The following is a 21278-nucleotide window of genomic DNA, read 5'->3' on the forward strand; positions in this document are numbered from 1 at the left end:
TTTGCATCATATATTTTGAAGGTCTATGTTTGGTGCATATCGATAAATAGAGAACAGAAAAGCAGAAAAAATCAACTAAACCTGAGACTGGTTCTTTGAAAATAACAAAACTGACTTACCTTTAGCTATATTGAGAAAAAACTCAGAGAAGACCACTAACAACAGTATTTTAGATGTTGAAAAAACGTATTTCTTTTTTTTTTTTAAGATTTTATTTATTTATTTGACAGAGAGAGACAGCCAGCGAGAGAGGGAACACAAGCAGGGGGAGTGGGAGAGGAAGAAGCAGGCTCCCAGTGGACCAGGGAGCCTGACGTGGGGCTCAATCCCAGGACCCTGGGAAAACACCCTGAGCCGAAGGCAGATCCTTAATGACTGAGCCACCCAGGCGCCCCAAAAAAACGTAGTTCTAACCGTTAGAGAAGAGAAAACATGTGAATAAGGAAATATACGTAGAATAGTCCTTAAATCTTTCTTTTAAAGTTTTGTTTCTTTAAAAGTACCACATTATAGAAATGTTTTATAATAAAAATAATTAGGGCCTATGGAAAAATAGTGTTCATGGCAGACCCCTCCAAGCTCACTCAATTTCATGGGTTACAGGGAAAGCCAACTCACAATGAAAATATCACAGTTTCAAACATGTTAAATCTCTAAGAAGTGAAGAAATAGGACAGTGTCTTCCTTGACAAAGGACTTGATATTTGTTTGGTGGCATGAAAGTGGTGAAGTGAGACTGTGCATTATGAGGAAGAGGTGTGTGATCACTGGTCCCAAAGGCGGCCCTTGGCAATTCACTCCTTCCTCTGTGTGCCTGCCACCCCTCCTACCATGGGATGAGGTCTGTTTCCTTCCCACATCGATTCTGGGCTCTAGCCTATATTAGCAACCATGCTGTAAGTGGAGACTTTTTTTGTATTTGCACATTGGGATTGGGCCCCTTGGGATCTTCCTCTCGATTCTCAGTCACTATTTTGTGAAAAAAAATCAATACAGGCCCACAGGGGGGAATAAAAGTAACAAAAAACCACAAGTCACTGGTCAGCAGGCCCAGCTGAGCTCTCTGGTAACAGTCAACACCCACTTGCCAGCCAGTGAGTGAGACAATTTTGGAGCTCTTGAGCAATCCCAAGCTACACCACATGACATCTAACACCCCAACTAGCTTCAGAGTCCTGAGAGACAATGAATGGTTGTTTTAAGATACTTGGCTTTGGGGTGCTTTGTTTCACAGAATTAGATACTGAAACAAGGTAATGGAAATGACATCATCATACTTAGGCATGAATGTCCTACCCTGAGGTATACAGCTGTAATTCATCGTCCTGTTCCCTATCTCCTACTCTGGCTTAAAAATCAAATTTTAGGTTCTGTTGTTTTCCTATTTTCCTCCTTTTTCAAAACCACTGCTTCAGTGGATCCACGAAGTGCCATCCTGCCACTGTTGGCCCTATAGTCTTCTGGGGGGTTTCCTTCAGCCAGATTCTCAAAACTGAAATAATCATGGGATCCAGCACTGCCTTTCTCACTTTGTCTTGGCCTCTTGCCTCTGCCTCTATATTTTCTCTTCCTGCTGTGACAAAATGCCACAGATTCCGCAGCCCAACACAAAACCCATTTATTAGTTCCCGGGTTTGTGAGAAGTATGGCCAGGCTCAACTGGTTTTCTATTCAGGATCTAACCGGCCAAACGTGCAGTGTCTGGGGAAAATCTACATCAGGCTCATCCGTGTTGTACAGAATCCGGTTCCTTGCGTTAGAGGGGTCAGTTTTCCTTGCTTCGGACAGCCAGGAACACTGCTCCTGGAGGCTACCCATGCTTCTCACGTGGACTCCTCTGTTTTCCAAGGCAACAGTGGTGTGCCGAGGCTTTCTCAGACTCTAATTTTCCTGACTTCCCCTTTGTCGAGGTTAGATCAAATATTATCTTCAGGAAGATGTTCTTAACTCCCCACAATCTGGCTGGGTTAGTTTTCTTCCTCTGCACTCCCACAGCACTCGGAGCCCAAGTATTAGTACAGTTGCTACATGACACTGAAAACTATTTAGGTGATTGTCTTTTCCATTTGTTCATGAGCACCTCAAAACCAGGAACCCCCTCTTCTGTCTTTGTGTACACATCTACTTCCATTTAAACACAGTAAATATTTGTTGCAGTCTGTGTGCATACTTGCCAGTCTCTTAGGACTTCTATCATTAGATAAATTGTCTGCATAGTAACCAGACTCCTTTGTGTTGCCACCATCCCCAATACATCCACATGCTGATATGCAGATTCATAGTACTCAACAGACTTCTTCAAATAATGAGTAGTAGCAAATAATTCTGCACTATTACAATTATCCTAACATGTAAACTCCAGAGCTATTCAATTCTCACGGCTAAGAAAAATTGTTACATAATCCATCGAAACGTCAGTTAACATCATACAGTTTAGCTTTCTCATAGGAAATATTTCTGGTGGGGGAAAAAAACCTCTATCACATTTTTAACCCAAAACACTATACATTTTTGTTTTCAGGTTGGACAAGCCCACTGAAAGTTACTCCTTTACAGCCTCGTCGTGAAGCGTGCTCAATAAATCACACGTATGCGTTTGATGAGGAAGCAACATGTACAGTAAGATTTTCTGACCAGATGATGTTATACACTATTCGTAATTAATTGCTTTGCGTGTCTGATATTTTAAGTCCTGCAAAAAATAGCTACCATTTATAAAGTACTGCTTATGTGCCAGGCACTGTGCAACCCTTCACAGTGATTGTGTGGTGTGTCTTACCTTGTGCCTTCCTCCAGCAAAGCTATGGGGACGAGTGAGTAGTAAATGCTGGTAGTGCCCAACCCAGACGCCCTTGACTGGCAAGGGCATCCTCCTCCAGTAGCAGCGAGTGGTGGTCACTACATGGCTGACCGCCACCAGCCTGGAGGACTGCACCCTGCCACATGGACCCCTCAGCCTTTGCCCCATGGCTGGCTGACTTCCTTGAGGAAACAGATCTAGATCTAAGCAGGGTCCTGCTGAGACCACATTGTCACTCGTCTCTTATCCTGGTTCTATGCTGCTCCTTACCTCGACTGCTCCTGTAGTGCAGGACTTGAGCAAAAATCCTGTTTCCGTCCTGCTTCTGGACAAGGCAGTGTTGTTCTCCTCACTTTATCTGAGAAAGCTAATGCCCGGTGATATTAACTAATTGACTTTCAACCCCACAGTAAGTATGAAACCAAAATTTAAACCTAGGCATCTTTCTAAATTTAAGGATTGTGTTATTGGCCATTTTTCTATGTGGATTATATAGTCTCTAAAGCCATGATATTTGAATGATTTGAAGACCCCAAAGGTTATACAGTTATCTAAAGGTTTTTTCTTTTCTTAAAAAAAAATGGCTTTATTGGGATATGTTTCACATACCACAAAAGTCATCCATTTAGAGTGTTCAGTGTTTTTTTTTTTAAGATACAGAATTGAGCAATGTCACCATGATCTAATTCTAGAACATTTTCATCACCCCAAAAAGAAACCCCACATCCATTAGCAGTAAAGATATGAATACTTTTAAGGAATCAGTTTCCATTCCTGTAAGTCCCTTCCTAAAATTGATCTGCCCGAGAATTTATATGCAGTTGTAATATTAGATTTATTTCTACTTTTCCCATCTCTTCCTTCATGATTGCCCATTCTCATTTAACCACAGAGGGGACTGGGGCGTACCTCCCACAACCAGCAGTTGTACCATACAGTACATGACTATGGAACCAAAAAGTCATTTGAAATACATGTCGTCAATGCTTCCTTCATCAAGACGCCATCCGCCCATGTCAGGGCTTCCTAATTTTCCTTGTCTATAGATTTTTCTTTATAAGAAAATGTTGGCCTTAGAAATGGGAGTAATTTGGCCTATTTTGAACTATTCCAAACCCAGATAAAATGCAGAATTTGGTTGCAAGGATAAAGAAAATTGGTACTTAATAGTTTCACTTATTCCATCTCCAGACTTTTCAAAGAATCCATTGCTCCTGTAGGTAAGTCCTTTGAGAGCAAATCAAAGTAAACATTATAAGAAATTGAAGGCATTGGTGCCTTTTGTTTTTCATTTAAGCTGCAAATTCATGGCAAGTCTCCATGTTTTATCTAGTTGTGCATTTTAGTGTTAGAATACTGAAGTAGGTGCTTGCCATGTAAATGCTTATTCGCATGCTTATTTGAATTTAAAATAAGTTTAGACTTTTTGTTGCAGAAAATAAATCTGGATATTTTACTTCCAGTAGTGAAGCTAACCAGGTAAATGGGACAATACTTGCAATGGAAAACAACTGGATTAATTTCTTTTTTCTTTAAATATCAAAAAGCTAATAATGGAGAGAGAAGTCACTAGGTCAACAAAAGGATGGAAACTCTAAAAGTTAAGTGTAGCATCCAAGACCACTTTGGCCATACAAGAATTTGTCATTCTAGAAGAGATAACTACAATTTTGAGCTGGATCTTGTGGTCTCATATATGTAAAAGATCAAATGTTGGAATTGATCTCTGAAAATAATCCACTGCTTTGGGATAAATACCTGGAGACTTGCCCATTAGAAGAAAGGATAGATCAATAGTAAAAAGCCCTTGAATAGATTAAAGCCTGGCTTGGTCCAAGTAAATGAGAAAACTTCAAGTCTTGAACTGGTATCAAGGTGCTCTTAGATTGCTGTCGTTTCCAGGATGCAAGCAGACACAAACAAAACTTCTTTGGAGAAAGGTAATACGTTAATTATTAAGCCCTAAATTATTTCTATCAATAACTTTTAAAATATGATGTCCAGCATACAATCAGCAGTAACTAAACATGTAAAGAGAAAGGACACTGTGACTTAGAATCAGCAGGAATGAGAGAAAACAAAAAGGGGCACAAATTGATTCTAGACGTTGAAAATATGCAAGGAGAGAAAAGATGAGTTTAGAGTGTTTTTAAAAGAAATTAAAAATTACAAAATGTGGAATTAGAAAAGGGGGGAGAATAGTTCCAGAATTGAAGAGTATAATAAACAAAGACATGGTAAGTGGACACCATAGCAGATCTGACACAGAGAATTGGGGGGTTGGTAGATATATGAGGAAAAACCATTTATAATCCAGCACAAATACACAAGAAATGGAAAATATGAAATGAGAGTAAGAAACATCTAGGATACAGTGAAAAAGAAGAACATATATTTACTTGAAATCCCGGATGTATAGAAGAGTAGGACGGAAGCAACATGTGTAGACGCCATACCGTATCCACCACGTGCTCATTTCTGGGATTTCCTGGAGGGTCCCCTCACTTTCCCTGCTGTATATTGGGAGCTAAGGCCCCACACAAGCACCACATACCACAGCAACAGCTGTCAGTGTTCATCCTAGCTCCAAGTCAAATGGCAGCACAATTTTCAAGAGAGAGCCAAAGCATGGAAGACTCAAGAATGGAAAATCTTTTTCACATTGTTTATGGTAATCACATTGTTTGGAATCTGGACATCAGCAGCCATCTTTTATCAGCTCTTATGAAATGTGAAGAAATTCTAGGAGGTTGAGGCATTTATGATGTTGATGGTGATGAAGGATCTTAATGTGAAAGATGCTAAGGTTTTAGAAAATAAAGGAAGATCTCCATCAGGGTCTTGTCATAGAACCTAAGAAATATCTAGTATTGGTAGAGAGGTTCCCACTGAATCAGATTCCAAGAACACTAAGGATGAAGTCAAATAGCAAATTTAGTCCCTTCTTTATGAAACAGTACACACTAAACATGCAGAGAACAGAAATAATAAAAGATACAGCAGCAAAAGAATAGCTATTATAAGATTTACTTTGAGGAAATGGTGTAAATGATTAATTTGAGGATCTGAAAACACACGTTTCATAAAGAAGTTGAAGATACATAACATATAGAAGCAGCAGCCTGTAAAGACCAATCAGGAAGTGGAAAAGATGACGTATTGAAGAAAAATCCAGATACCAACGAAAGATTATACTATGGTATCTATGATATGCCAAAGTGATGATGAACAGTAACATGAACCCCCAGAAAATGACGAGGCATAGAGTTCAGATACTGCTGGAGAAGATTTGGACACAGGTTCAGAAGAATAATTGCCTCCCTGATGAGGAACAATAGGAACACACAGATCTCAGAACCTTTGTCCCTACAAGAGGAGGACCAATCTTATCCACACATTACCCAGCAACCGTATCAGTACATTACCCACAGGACACAGGTGAATGTGACAGATCTTGTGAATTGCTGAGAAGTTCACAATAAAAGATATTTTAAATGAATTGTTGTCAACTCCAATTTAGTATGATTTTTAGAGTTGAAAGATTGATGTGATTTTGCATTCCTACATCCCTTCTTTTTGACAGTAGATCCATTGGTTTTCCTCGCTTGTTTGTTCTGTCTCTAACGTAGCTCTTATTCTTACTTATGTTTATATGTGATTTTCAGGAAACATATAGAAATTACACAGATGATGCAGCAGCAGGTGACTTGGCAAAGATCCAATACTTATTAGGATATAACATTAACAACGTTAGATGGATTGGGGTGACCTCTATGCTAAACACAGATTTTTTTTTATCTGTAAAGGCACCGAAATATCTGTTCATGACTCTTGCTGATAGGAGTCATTATAAACTGTTTGGCAATTAACAGGAAAACAGGATATTGGGGGATTTAGTATAGACGAAACCACATATAGTAGAATAAGGCAGCACAATTAACAAGTTGACCTAATAGACATATATAAATATACATTTTTGCAAGGACCATTAATAAAAATGACCACATACTGTACCATAAAACAACCAGAAAATTTTCAAATATTTATTTTTAATTTTTTTGGCTTAGATATTCTTTTATTCTTTTAATTTCAGTGTGATTAACATACAGTGTTATATTAATTTCAGAGGTACAGTATAGTGATTCATCATTTCTATACATTACTCAAATATTTTAAATCATACAGAGTATGTTCTTTGACCACAAGACAATTATGACAGATCAAAATACCCTAGAAAATCATGTATTTGGAAATGTAAAAATATATTTATGAATGAGTCATGGGCCAAAGAAAAATCATAAAGGAAACTAGAAAATATCTTGAACTGAATGATAATAGTAATATCCTAGCAAAATGTGTGGGAATGAACTATAATAATGCCTAGAGGAAAATATGTAATCTTAAATGAATATGTTATAACAGAAGGAAACGTTCTCTGCAGAGAAGGAATTAAAAAGCACACATGATTTGAGATGGCGGTCTTTCAACAGCACTGATTGTGTAAGAGAAGTTTAAAAGAAAGAGTTACCATTTGGAGGTTGGGTGATGAAAAGAAAAAAAATGAGGGAAAGAGGAAAAATTAATATTCTGAAAGACAAAAAGAATGAATTCAGTGGAAGTTACACAACCCCACTAGTTTCAGTCACCTGCCCTAAGAAAACTTATTAGAGAAAAATGCTGTACTTTGCTACACTGACAGAAGGGGGCAGCATTGAACTAAAAATATTGCAAACCACACCAAAGACCTCGAATGGAAGAAAACCGGGTAAATCTGTTCGAAGAAACTGTAGCAAAACAGAAAATAAGAATCAAAATACTTTAATGACAATAAGAGTCAAAAGAAGAATCAAAATAAGCACCAAAATACTTTAATAAGAATACAAAATACCTAATCAACTATAAAACAGAAGGGAACTGTACTATAATATACCGAACTGAATTATATGTTTCAAGCAAGCATTTCAGGATATGAAAAGCTGCCTTCATACAGAAATTTAAAAAATAAATACAAATAAAATTGGCAGTGAAAAAATGAAAGAAATGGAAAATTCATTCAGAAATTAAGAATTACACTGTGCCCAAGGGAGAAGAGATTCAAATAAAAAATTAAGAAGGAACAGGGGTACCTAGATGGGTCATTCAGTTAAGCATCTGATTCTTGGTTTCAGCTCAGGTCATGATCTTGGGGTTGTGAGATAGAGCCCCAAGTCTGGCTCTGCACTCAGCAGGGAGTCTGCTGGAAAGTCTCTTTCTCCCTCTCCCTCTGGCCCTCTCCCCACTTGCATGCTTGTTCTCTCTCTCTCTCTCAAATAAATCTTTTTAAAAACGTAAGAAGGGACATTGAGGAAAAGCAAGAAAGCGTTCAACAGAAAAAAAGGAGATGAAGAATGAGTTAAAAATAATGGCGCCTGGGTGGCACAGCGGTTAAGCGTCTGCCTTCGGCTCAGGGCATGATCCCAGAGTTATGGGATCGAGCCCCACATCAGGCTCCTCCGCTATGAGCCTGCTTCTTCCTCTCCCGCTCCCCCTGCTTGTGTTCCCTCTCTCACTGTCTTTCTCTCTGTCAAATAAATAAATAAAATCTTTTAAAAAAATATCTGAGTGAAACTGGTTTAGAGGGGGAAAAAGTGAAGAAGAAATAATATACATGTAAGTGGAATCCCTGAAGAAGAAAAACCAGTCAATGGGATGGAATTAGTAGGTTCAGCCAGGGTTTGTCAGCCTTGCAGCATTGACATTTTAGGTTGGATCAGTTCTTTGCCATGGGAGACTGTTGTGTGCAATGTAGGGTAACTGGCAGCATTCTGAGTTCTACCCACTAGATGCTGGTAGCACCCTTCTTGGTGAATGAAAATCCCTTCTCCAAAGCTAGAAAATGAACAGCAAAGTAAACCAAAAGAAAGTACAAAAAGAAATTAAAAAAAAAATAAGAAAAGACATTAATGAACTAGAGGAGATGGAATATCAGGTGCTCCATTTACTTTTCTGCCTTAAGCCTATAGAAAATTAGACAAAAAATGAGAAATAATGGTTTTCAGACACTGGACAAAAGGTAGTGAAGGGCTGGAATGTCTAAGGGAGGGAAAATGACTATGTGAACTGTACGATTTCACCAGCTTACTGTGTGGAGGCAGTTTCTAAGCTACAGTCCAGGGAAGTGAAGTCCATGCCTTCCTGCATTGAGAAGACAGAGACTGGAGTTCTATGTGCCCAAGGCATCCGGAGTTTGCAGACTAGGGTACCACATAGAAGGGAGTTGTGGAGACAGTGCTCTGGAGACCTGGGGAAGAGGATGTGCACATCTGTGAGCCCTGATCTGTGCACTAACAAAAGGAAACTGCTGAAGTTGAGGAAAGATGTTCTGTAAAGGACTGCATGATCATGATCGTCCTCTGAAGCTCAAACAGGGCAGGGGATGGTCCAAGTCCCCATTTATAGAACACAGGATGTCAGGCAGAATCTTCAGAAGGATATCACTACTGTAGTCAGGCTTAAGTAGCCTTACTCTTATGGTTCCTGTGGGCTTGCTTTACTAGGTTAAAAGCAGCCCCCAAAACACCCCACTGATTTTAATTACTTAACTTTGTGCTGGAGCAAAATCTAACACTATTTAAGAAGAAAACAAGTTTTACAACCAACAACCTAAGATCCAAAATAGGTACTCAAAAGAAAGTAATTTTCATGCCAAGAAGTAGGAAAATATCACCCATAGTCAGGAGGAACAAGAGATCAACAATAAATGCCAGACCTGGAATGGGAGACACGAAGAAACAAGTAGACGAAGATGTGTGCAAACAGCTTTTACAAATAGGTTCCATATATTCAGATGGTAGAGGAAACCACAACCATGGAGATGGGGAAAACACATGACGTAATCAAGACTCAAGGGGACATTGAGACATGAAAGACACACACAGTATCTAAATAACACTAAATGGATATAGTTTTAAGAGCAGATCGGACACTGCAGAATAAAAGATCAATGAAATTGAAAACATAGCAACAATTATCCAAAATGAAATAAAAAACAAATAAACAAAACATGAGTTGGCTGTGGGACGACATGAAGCTGTTTAATACACATGTAACTGGAGTCCCAGAAAAAAAGGAAAGTGGGGAAAAATGGGCAAACGATGGCCAGTGTTATTCCTGATTATAAATCCACAGACCTAGGAAACTCAACAATGCCAAGCTATATAAAGATAAAAGAAACTATGCACATAAATTATATTGTTGGAAAACAATGATAAAAAGAATATCTTAAAACAGCTAGAGGAAAAAATACATTATATACAGAAGAACACATATAAGAATGACGGTAGGCTCTTGTCAGAACCCGTGCATGCTAGAAGAATATGGAGACACATATTTTAAATATCAGAAAACGTTAATTAAGAATACATTAACTAGCAAGGCACCTGGGTGGCTCAGTCGGTTCCGACTCATGTCATGATCTCAGGGTCCTGAGATCAAGCCCCACTTTGGGCTCCATGCTCGGTGGGAATCTGCTTGAGATTCTTTCTCTCCCTCTGTCCCTCTCCTGCTTGTGCTCTCTCTCTCTCTCTGTCTCTCAAATAAATAAATAAATCTTTTTAAAAAATACATTAAACAGCAATAATAAATTTCAAAAAGAAAGGCAGAGTAGACATTGTCAGGGAAATAAAGTTGAGGGACATATTGCCACAGACCTGAAGGAGGTTCTTTAGGCAAAAGAACCTGGTGTATGTGGAATTTGAGTTTGTACAATGGAATGAAATTGAGGTCAAGAGAAGTGGTAAATATGTGGGTAGATAGAAAACACTATTTTTCATTTTGAAATTCTTTAAAATATCACTGAATGCTTAAGCCAACAGTCATAGCAATGTATTTTGGGGGTAAAGCCCATGTAAAACTGACCTGTAGAACAGTAGCACAAGGGAGGTCAGGATGCAAGATAGGCAACTGCTAGTGTAATTGTTTACACTATTCATGAAGTGGTGTAATATTATGCTTTAAATCTTAGAATTAAAGATGTATAAGTCTTAGAGTGACAGTAATAACAAAGCCAATCAATCAATCAATCAATCATAGGCAATAAGCGAATAGGGGAAAACAAAATGAAATTTAAAAAAGAAAAAAATCTCAAATAATACAAAAGAAAGTAACATAAAAGGAAAAAGAATAGATGAAACCAAGAGTAATTAAAGCTATATTTAAACCAAATTATGTCAGGTGTTATATTAGATACAATTTAATATAATGAAATTGAAAGTCAGCAATTTTTATGTTGGATAAAAAAATCAATGCCCAACTATATGCTGACTACAAGAAAACCATGTTAAATAGAAATAGAAGTGTAAGATGGGAAAACCATTCGTATTTTCTTACTAAGTTGTTTTGTAGTTTCAGTGCAATCCAAATTAATATCTTAGCTGTTTTTATGTGGAATTTGACAAGTTCTTCATAAAACAGATACAGATAAGCAAAGGATCAGAAATAACCAAGAGTGTTATAAACAAAAGGGAAAAAAATCAATGGTCATTTATGATCAAAACTCTCAGCAGATTAGACTTAGAGGGGAAATGCTCAATCTGATAATAGAGCATCTGTGAACAACCTGAGGCTAGAGTAAATAATGAAGAAAGACCGAATGTCTTTCCCTTAATATCAGGAAAAAGACAAAAGTGCCTGCTATTACCACTATCATTTTCCATTTAGTGGAGGGGATAGCTACTGCAGAAAGGCAAGAAAAGGAGAAATCATAAATATTGGAAAGGAAGAAAGAAGTAAATCCAACGCAGGTGGAGATGACATGATGATATTTAGTTGTGTGTGTGGTTTTTTAAAGATTTACTTATTTATTTGAAAGAGACAAAAGGGGAGAGCATGAATGAGAAGGGCAGAGGGTGAGAGAGATAGAATCCCATGCTCAGCATGGAGCCTGATGCGGGACTTGATCTCATGACCCTGAGTCACGACTGGACCCTAGATCAAGAGTCAGATGCTTAATCGACTGTGCCACCTAGGTGCCCCTGACATGATGATATTTGTAAAAAATCCTCAGAAATCTTCAAAGTAACTGCTAGATGTAATGGTTGAAAATTGTCCAAGGCAAAGACTTATTGTTAATGTACAAAAATCAATTGTAATGTTACATATCAGAAGCAAACAAATGGAAAATGGAAGTTTAAAACATTCCATTGACAACAGTACCAAAAACCACATAGGATTTACTTAAAAAAAAAAAACATTTTTTTTTCACTGAACACTTTGGTACATTAGTGAATGAAACAAATTAACAAAGATATAAATAAGTGGAAAATAAACTAGGTTCATGGGCTGGAAGACTTGTTGATATATTAACACTTCTCTAATTGATCTGTAGATTCAGTGCAAACCCTATCAAAATCCTAAGAAGGTGTTTTGTGGAAATTTACAAGCTGATTATAAAATCTCTATGAAATGAAAAACCTAAAATGGCTAAAACAATTTTGAATAAAAAGAATAAAGTTAGAGGATTTGTGCTACCTGATTTTCAGTCTTACTATAAAGTTACAATAATCAGTACCAATGGGCAAAGTGATTGACAAATGGAGCAATGGAAAGCAGAGTCCAGAAACAGAGCCATCTACCTACATCGCTATTGATTTTTTAAAAATGTGCCAAAACATTTCAACACAGAAAGAAAAGTCTTTCAACAAATTACTGAAACAACTGGATATCATTCTGGGAAAAAAGTCAAGCTGTATTACATTACCATATACAAGAAAGTTGTATTATATTACCATATACCAAAAAAATTAACTTGAAATGGATAATAGACCTCAACATAAAATTAAGATTATAAAACTTTTTGAAATAGTTGGATTTTTAAAAGACATCATTAAGAAAATGAAACAGAATGGGAAAAGTATCCACAATCCTGTATCTCGAACATATACAATTATCTTAAAATTAATAATAACAGGATGAACAAACCAAATGAAAGATGGCTAAAAAATCTGGACACTTCACCCACACACAAAAATAGAAGAAGTGCAAATAAACAATGAAAAGATACTTAACATGCCGAGTTACCAGTAAATATAATTTAAAGTACAACATATCCTTACAATGACTAAAATTAAAACAACTGAAAATTCCAAGTATGGCAAGGATGCAGAACAGTGGGACTCACACAGACAGCTGTTGGGAATGCAAAATGGTACAACTGGTTTGGAAACTCATGAACACTGTCCGGACGATCGACATTATTTGTGCAAGCCATCAACAGCCATTCCACTGCTGGAGACTCACCCAAGACAAATTTAAATATATGTCCATGCAAAAACGTGGACATACGTGTTGAAAGCAGCTTTATTCATAACAGTCTAAACATGGAAACCAACTAAGTGTTTATGTGCATGTGAAAGAATGAATGGATTGTTGCAATCCATACAATGGAACGGTAGTTAGCAAACCAGAAGACCAAACTAATGATACATGCAACAAGATGAATGACTCAATATCATTATACTGAATGAAAGCAGTCAGAAACAAACTATTACATACCATTAATTCTACTTAAATGAAATTCTAAAAATGCAAACCAATACAGGTTGACAAAACATGGATCACCTGGTGCCCTGGCCTGGGGAGAGGGAGATGTGGAGGGCAAAGGGGCATGAGAAATCATTCAGCAAAATGCAAATGCTCTGCATCTTGTCTGTTACGGTCGTTTCATGGTTGTGCACAACTGCAAAATCTCATCAAACTGTACCTGTTAATGGATTACATTCACTGCAAGTATACTATACCACAGTACAATTTATGTTTTGTCAAAAAGTGGTATTATAAACAACTTTATGCCAATAAACTTGACAACCTAGATAAAAGGAACAAATTGCTTAAAAACACAATTTACCAAAACTGACACAAGGAGAAAACCTCAATAGACCTAATATCTGTGGAAACAGTTGCGTTGATTATCGTAACACTTTCTACAGAGAAAACTCTAGACCGAGGTAGTTATATAGTAAGGAAAAAGATCAAATATTTAAGGGAGAAATTATATCATCATATCCAAGTAATACATTTGAGGACAATAGAGCTCTGCCACCAAAATATACATACTATATTACAACAGAAAATTACAGTCTAGTATGCCTACAAACAAACAAAACAATCCTTAGGAAATTTTACTAAGTTCAATTTGGCAATATATAAAATAGATAATACATCATGATGAAATAAGGATTATCCCATGGTTGCAAGATTGGCTTACCATTCAGAAATCAGTAAGTGTGATTTATTGTATTAACAGAATTTTAAAATATATTAATATATACTAATTAGTTCTTGTTATTTATATTATTATTATTATATATAAATAATAATTATTATTAACATAGCATCTCAGTCAATGATTAAAGGCCAAAATACAAAAGAACAATTTTTTCTAGTGACTAGAAATTGGAAAATACGATGATAAAAATACCACTACAATAGCATTTTCAAAACAATAATATTAGGGAAAAATTTTATAAAAGACGTTCAAAGCTCTGCACTAAAAACAATCTCAAAATACCGAGACAAATAAAAGAAGATCTAAATAAATTCAGATACACATCATTTTCATGGAGTGGAAAACTCAGTATTTTTTAAGATATCAATATTCAAATTAAGCTCCAAATAGTTGCTGTGCTTTCCCTAACACAATTTTTCTGTGTTGTTTTTTTTTTGTACAAAGTTGCTTTTGTCTCTGAAATTTACGTTAATTTACATCTTGAAAAAAAATAATGCAGTAGGAAACTTATTCCACCTGATTTGAAGACCCACAGTAATGCTGCACGAAGACAGTATTGTTTTGGTGTAATAAGAGAGAAATCAGCTGAACAGAATTGAGAGTCCACAAATAGACTGGTTTTACACAAAAGTAACAAGACGGTTCAAGGTGCACACACAGTATTTTCAGCAAATAGTCTCTCAACAGCTGGAATCCATTGGAAGAGGGTCTTTATCCCTTTCTCGTACCATCACAAAAATTACTTTGTGCTGGTCATCGACCTAAACTGAAAAGCTAGCACAAAGAAGCTTCTGAAACAAAATACAAGATAAAATATCTGGTTGGCAAAAATTTCTTAGAGAGGATGTCAAAATCAGTATGTTTAGAAAAAAACTCATTCTGTTAACATTAAAGTCTTTTGCTCTTCGGACCACTGTTAAGAAAATAAAAATGTGAGCCACACACTGGAAGAAAATGCTTGCAATATCTGTCAAAGGTCTATGAATTAAGATATATAAAGAAATCCCCCAGCTGGATAGCAAAAAGATTTTTAAAATCCCTCAAGACTGAAATAAATGTTTCACAAAAGAAGATATATAAATGTCCAATAGGCACATGAAAAGATGTTCAACATTTTTAGTTGTGAGGAAAGTGTAAATAAAAACCAAAATGAAATACTACTGAATACCCATCAGAATGTCTAAAATTAAGATGCTTGAAAACCATCAAGGAGCTAGTATGATGTAAAAAGAGAGCAAATAAACAATTCTTTGCCTCAGTCTTTTTTAATGTGTATATAATTTGAAATATTTTTTTTCAGAGAAATGAAGAAGATGCTTGACATCGTATGTTGGTGAGGACAGAGAGCAACTGGACTTCTCCTACTTTTAGTGTATCTTATAAAGTGACACATCTATACCATGACCCAGTAATTCTATTTTTAAGTATTTACCCAATAAAATCAAAGTATATGTCCACAAAAAGACTTGTACAGGAACGCTTGTAGCAGCTTAATTAATATGTACACAAAAATCAATGGAAAGGAAAACGGATTAACAGATCATAGAACAGAACAGTATTCAAAAAAAAGAGTAAACTGGAACATGGGAGAACCTCAACAAATAGTAAAAGTGAATATTAAGGGGCACCTGGGTGGCTCAGTCAGTTAAGCGTCCGACTCTTGGTTTCAGCTCAGGTCATGATCTCAGGCTCATGAGATCAAGCCCGGCAACAGACCCTGCACTGAGACTGCAGTCTGCTTGAGATTTTCTCTGTCCCTCTCCCTCTGCCTCTCCCCTCCCAATAAATAAATAAATATTTTCTAAAAAAGAAAAAAAAAGCCATTCTCAAAAAATACATACCTCCTGATTCCAATTACATGAAGGTCAGGAGCAGGCAAAACTAAGTTTTAGTAATAAAAAATAGAATAGTGGCTGCCTGTGGGGAGTGAAGATTGATTGAAAGCAGAAATGAAGTATTTGGGGAGATGACAAAAATATTCTGTATTTTGACTGAGATATTGGTTATATGAATTTCTAATTTAAGTCAAACTGATTTATCAAATTGTACAATAAAAATCTATACCTTTTCCTGTATGTAAATGACACACTTCTAGAATTTAGGATTAAGAAGCTTCCTTCCAGGGGCGCCTGGGTGGCACAGCGGTTAAAGCGTCTGCCTTCAGCTCAGGGCGTGATCCCGGCATTCCGGGTTCGAGCCCCACGTCAGGCTCCTCCTCTATGAGCCTGCTTCTTCCTCTCCCACTCCCCCTGCTTGTGTTCCCTCTCTCACTGGCTGTCTCTATCTCTGTCAAATAAATAAATAAATAATCTTAAAAAAAAAAAAAAGAAGCTTCCTTCCAGAATTGTTAAAGAATGAGCTTTTTCCACAAATCCTCCCTATCACCTCAAATATATTGAAATGCTACAGAAACATCAAAATGTTACACATATTTTAAAATTAATACTTAGCTCAGCTCAAAAGCAAGAGGAGAGAGAGGAAGGTCCAGTTTCTAGAAAGGAAGAGAAAGTTCAGTTCTAAAAATGAATGTGCAACTTAAATTACATTTTTCATGGGGATAATTTTGAGTAACAGAGACCCAAATATGCTGTGGTTGGGACTCTAGGGAAGTTTATTTCTCTTTTACATAACAATCCACAGGTCCTGGACTAGCCTGCAATTCTAGTCTATGATATTTTCCTAGACTCAGTCTGTTGGCATCAGGATAGAAGGATAGAAACAAAAACAAAGAGGGACATCCTCCCCCTTTAAGGACTTGTTCCAGAAAATGCACACAACACTTTAAATGATGTTAGCCAAACTCAATATTGCACTAGCTGCAAAGAAATTGTAAAAGAATTATCTTTAAGGTCATGGGTCCAAAAGAAAATGGGCTTCTTTTACTGTAGAAATGGGGAATGAAGCTGAATTTGGCTGAAGCCAGAATACATGGGCTTGGATTTCAATACCTACATAAGAAAGGGAGTCTGAAATCTCGTGGTGGATATTTGGAATTGAGTTTTCTGTATAAATTCAGGTACCACAAAGGGCTACCTCAGCAATGAGTAGGAATTTGAATAAATCTTTACACACAGGAGGGAAGCTGGCCACCTGAGCAAGACAACAAACTGGAAAATACAATATATTATCCATGAGGAAATGGAAAATTTGGTCTGTACCACATGGATACACAGAGCACGATTTCTTAGTACACACGTAGTGTGGGAATACCACATCCTAAAATTAAAAAAAAAAGAAGAAAAGATTTTGTACCCAGAAACAATAAGTAATGCTCTGCAGGAACATTTCCACAAAGTGGCATCGACATGCAGCATTGCACAGAAAATAGCTATCCCTAGATGAAACCACAGTCAAAATTATACTCTGAAGGTGAAAAAGGTCACTTGTGAGAGGGTATCAGGAGGCACGACAGAAGGTGGACATCTCGCCCAAGGAGCCTCAGATAATAGAACCATCTGAATATATATTAATTTACAAGAAATGGAATTTCTAAGGAAAGAACAGGACTTAAGGAAAAGAACGGGCAGATATGGAAAATAAACAAATCAGAGTCCTTAAAATCAAGCATTTATCTTAAAAAAATTATTAAATATTTCGTTTCCTCTGTGGCAGGATAAGCTCCTAACAGACTAACCCTCCCAGCAGTAACAACCCCACTCTCTGACGAAATAAAATCTATTGGCTTGAGACCTCTGGTGATTGAACAAAATCAGGCAAATTTCGGAGTTGAAACTTAGAGGATGAACTTGGGGTGATTTTCCCCTTGTGGCCTGAAGGTTGGAAACATTCAGGAAACTGGAGTGGTTAAAATTTCAATAGAAATCTCTGTCTTTTTGCCCTAAAGAGATGAAAGAATGGAGCACCCCCCAAGAATTATTATTTTTTAATTTTTTTAATTTTTTAAATTTTAAAATTTTTTTAAATTTTTAATAATAATTTTTTATGTTATGTTAGTCACCATACAGTACATCCTTAGTTTTTGATGTAATGTTCCATGATTCATTGTTTGCATATAACACCCAGTGCACCATGCAATATGTGCCCTCCTTAATACCCATCACCGGCCTATCCCATTCCCCCACCCGCCTCCCCGCTGAAGCCCCCAAGAATTAAAGGAAAGAATCTAAAACGGGAGGCAGCTGGGGAGGGAGCCATAGTTCCACGTATGAAATCAGCCCAACTCTTTGGCTGATCCCTGCACCGTCTTTCCTCAAAACAGACTCTAAGCAGTTCTGTCAAAGGCAAACAAGGTACTGATCAAAGATCTGACTATTATCCAAAACACACTCAGGAATAATGCAGAATCCAGGGTCTCCTCAACATAAAATGTTCAACATACAATCCAAAATTACTCAACATACAAAGACCATGGAAAAGGGATAAGCTCACATGGGAACGTGCTAGATGCTAGAATTATCAGACAGGGATTTTTTTTTATTAAAGATTTTATTTATTTATTTAACAGAGATAGCCAGCGAGAGAGGGAACACAAGCAGGGGGAGTGGGAGAGGAAGAAGCAGGCTCACAGCAGAGGAGCCTGATGTGGGGCTCGATCCCATAACGCCGGGATCACACCCTGAGCCGAAGGCAGGCGCTTAACCGCTGTGCCACCCAGGCGCCCCCAGACAGGGATTTTAATACAGCTGTTGCAACCGTGATCAGTGACATAATGGAGAATATATTCATAATCACAAGACAGGATATTTCATCAAAGAAATAGAATGCGTAAAAAAGAGCCAAAGGGAAATTTTAGAACTAAAATTTCAAAATCTTAAAATAGAAATGATATGGACTTAATAGCAGAAAAGATATGACAAGGAAAGTATCAAGGATTTAAAAGTAGAACTTGGAGAGGATGATAAAAAAGAATAAAAAATAAATGAACAGAGTCTCAGGGACCCGTGGAACAATATGAAAGTGTTAAATACACTAATTATAGTCCAATAAGAGGGGAAGTAAAATGCAGTAGAAAATAATACTTGAAGAAATAATTACTGAAACTTCCCTAGATTTGGTGAAAGACATACATTTACAGTTTTCTAGAGGCTTATTGAATTCCAAATGAATAAAATATTTTCAAAAAGCCTGGGCATCAGATATTCAGATGCAAAAGATACGAAGAAAATTTTGAGAGCAGCAGGAGAAAGGTAAGTTGAAATTTCACAGGCTTCTCATCGGACGAGAAGACAGAGGAGCAGGGGAACGACATAGTTACAGTCTGATGGAAAAAACACGTCACGCCAGAATACTACGTGTAGAAACTCAAACCTTCAAAGATGAAGGCTATATTGGCCTTCTACTGCTGTTATAAGAAATTAACATAAATTTGGATGCCTGGGTGGCTCAGTCAGTTAAGCATCTGCCTTCAGCTCAGGTCATGGTCCCAGGGTCCTGGGATCAAGTCCCGCATGGGGCTCTCTGCTCAGCAAGGAGTCTGCTTCTCCCTCTGCCACTCCCCCTGCTTGTGCTCTCTCTCTCTCTCTGATAAATAAATAAATAAATAAATAAATAAATAAATAAATAAATAAATGAAAATCTTTTAAAAAATAATAAAAAGAAGAAATTAACATAGATTTAGTGACTTAGTACAAATTTATCATCTTATTCTTCTGGAGGTCAGAGTCAAAAATGGTCTCACTGAGTTAAAATCAAGGTGTTGGCAAGGTGGCATTTCTTCTAGAGGCTCTCGAGTAGAATCCATTTTCTTGCCACCTGCATCCTTTGGCTCATGGGCTTTGTCTTCATCTTCAAAGCCAGCAATGTCAGGTTGACTTCTTCCCTCAACAAATAGAATCACTCTGACCTACTTTTCTGCTTCGGTCTTCTACTTTTAGGAACCCTAGGATTATGTCGTGCCCATCTGAATGTCTAGGACAGTTTTCCTATGTTAAAGTCACTTGATTAGCATCTTTAAATCCATTTGCACCTGAATTACCCTTTTCCGTATAAGCTAACATATGCAGTTTCCAGGGTTTAGGACATGGATATATCTGGGGGCCTGATTATGTTGAATATATTAAAAGGCTATATAAAGAAATTTGCAAGAAAAGAAAAACAAAGTAAGAAAATTGCCAATGGATATTCACTTCAAGAAAACTTGGGTATTTAAGATTATTTTTTCCTTTTAACTTCTTTAAAGTACATATAACTCTTTTAACATTGTTCTCTGAAGCATATTATGAATGTAGATATAGCCCATGTGACAACTATAGAATAAGGAATGATGAGGTGTGGCAAATGGACTTGTGGTTGTAATGTTTGTACATTTTACGTGAAGTGGTACAATGTTAACTCCAAGTGAACTGTGGAAAGTTAAAGACATCTAATGTAATCTCTAAAGCAACACTGAAATGTAATATAACGAGGTATCATTCAAGAGCCAATTAATAACATAATTGGAATTCTAAAAAAACCCCACTCATTTAAATAAAGAAGGCTGAAAAGGGGAACAGAGGAGCAGAAACATAGGGGCAAACAGACAACTATAATAAAATGGTACTTCTAATCCTAATATATCAGTTCTTACATTAAATGGTAATATAATAAACATTTCAACAGAAAGTGGAGATTATCAGAATGGATAAACAGCAAGACACATTTGTGATTTACAAGATATACACTTTCAAAATGAAGATGCAAATAGCCTGAAAGTAAATGGACAGAAAGTGCACATGACACATTCACCATAATCATGCTGGAGCATAAAACAAGTCTTCATATATTTAAATGTATTGAAATAATTCTACTTGTGTTCTTAAACCTCCACAGAGTTAAGTTAAAAATAAGTTACCATGATCTGTTTAGAAAAACATTAAATACTTGTAAATTAAAAAACATACTTCTAAATAATCCATGGGCCAAAGAAGAAATCATAAGAAAAATTAGAAAATGTTAAAACTTGAACAATGATGAAAATATAACCTATCAAATCTCTTATGATGCAGCTAAAAGTCTGCTGAAAAGAAAAAAAATAGCCTTTTATGCTTATATTAGGGAAAAAGGAAGTTCTAAAAATTAAAGTTTAATGATTAAGAAACTAGAAGACTGGTAAAACAAAACGAAGGAAGAGGATTAACAAGAGTCAAAATCAATGAAAAAGAAGAAAGATACGCAAGAGAGAAAACTTAAAGCCAAAGCTGTTTCTTTAAAAAGATCAATGAAAGTGATATATATTTTATTAGTATGATCAAGAAAGAGAGAGAGAACACATATAAC

The 21278-nt window shown here is 36.7% G+C and overlaps 1 protein-coding gene across 1 annotated transcript in view; it reads left to right on the top strand.

Moving 5' to 3' along the window:
• SPMIP7 (sperm microtubule inner protein 7) overlaps window positions 1-21278 on the top strand; it is a 68542-nt gene that overhangs the window by 5732 nt on the left and 41532 nt on the right. Inside the window, exon 2 of the mRNA XM_045788534.2 lies at window positions 2522-2619. Within this exon, the coding sequence (XP_045644490.2) occupies window positions 2522-2619 (98 nt within the window). The remainder of the gene's footprint in view (window positions 1-2521; window positions 2620-21278) is intronic.

The sequence above is a fragment of the Ursus americanus genome, chromosome 3, assembly GCF_024610735.1.
Source record: "Ursus americanus isolate L20-20 chromosome 3, mUrsAme1.1.p, whole genome shotgun sequence".
Classification (NCBI taxonomy): Eukaryota; Metazoa; Chordata; class Mammalia; order Carnivora; family Ursidae; genus Ursus; species Ursus americanus.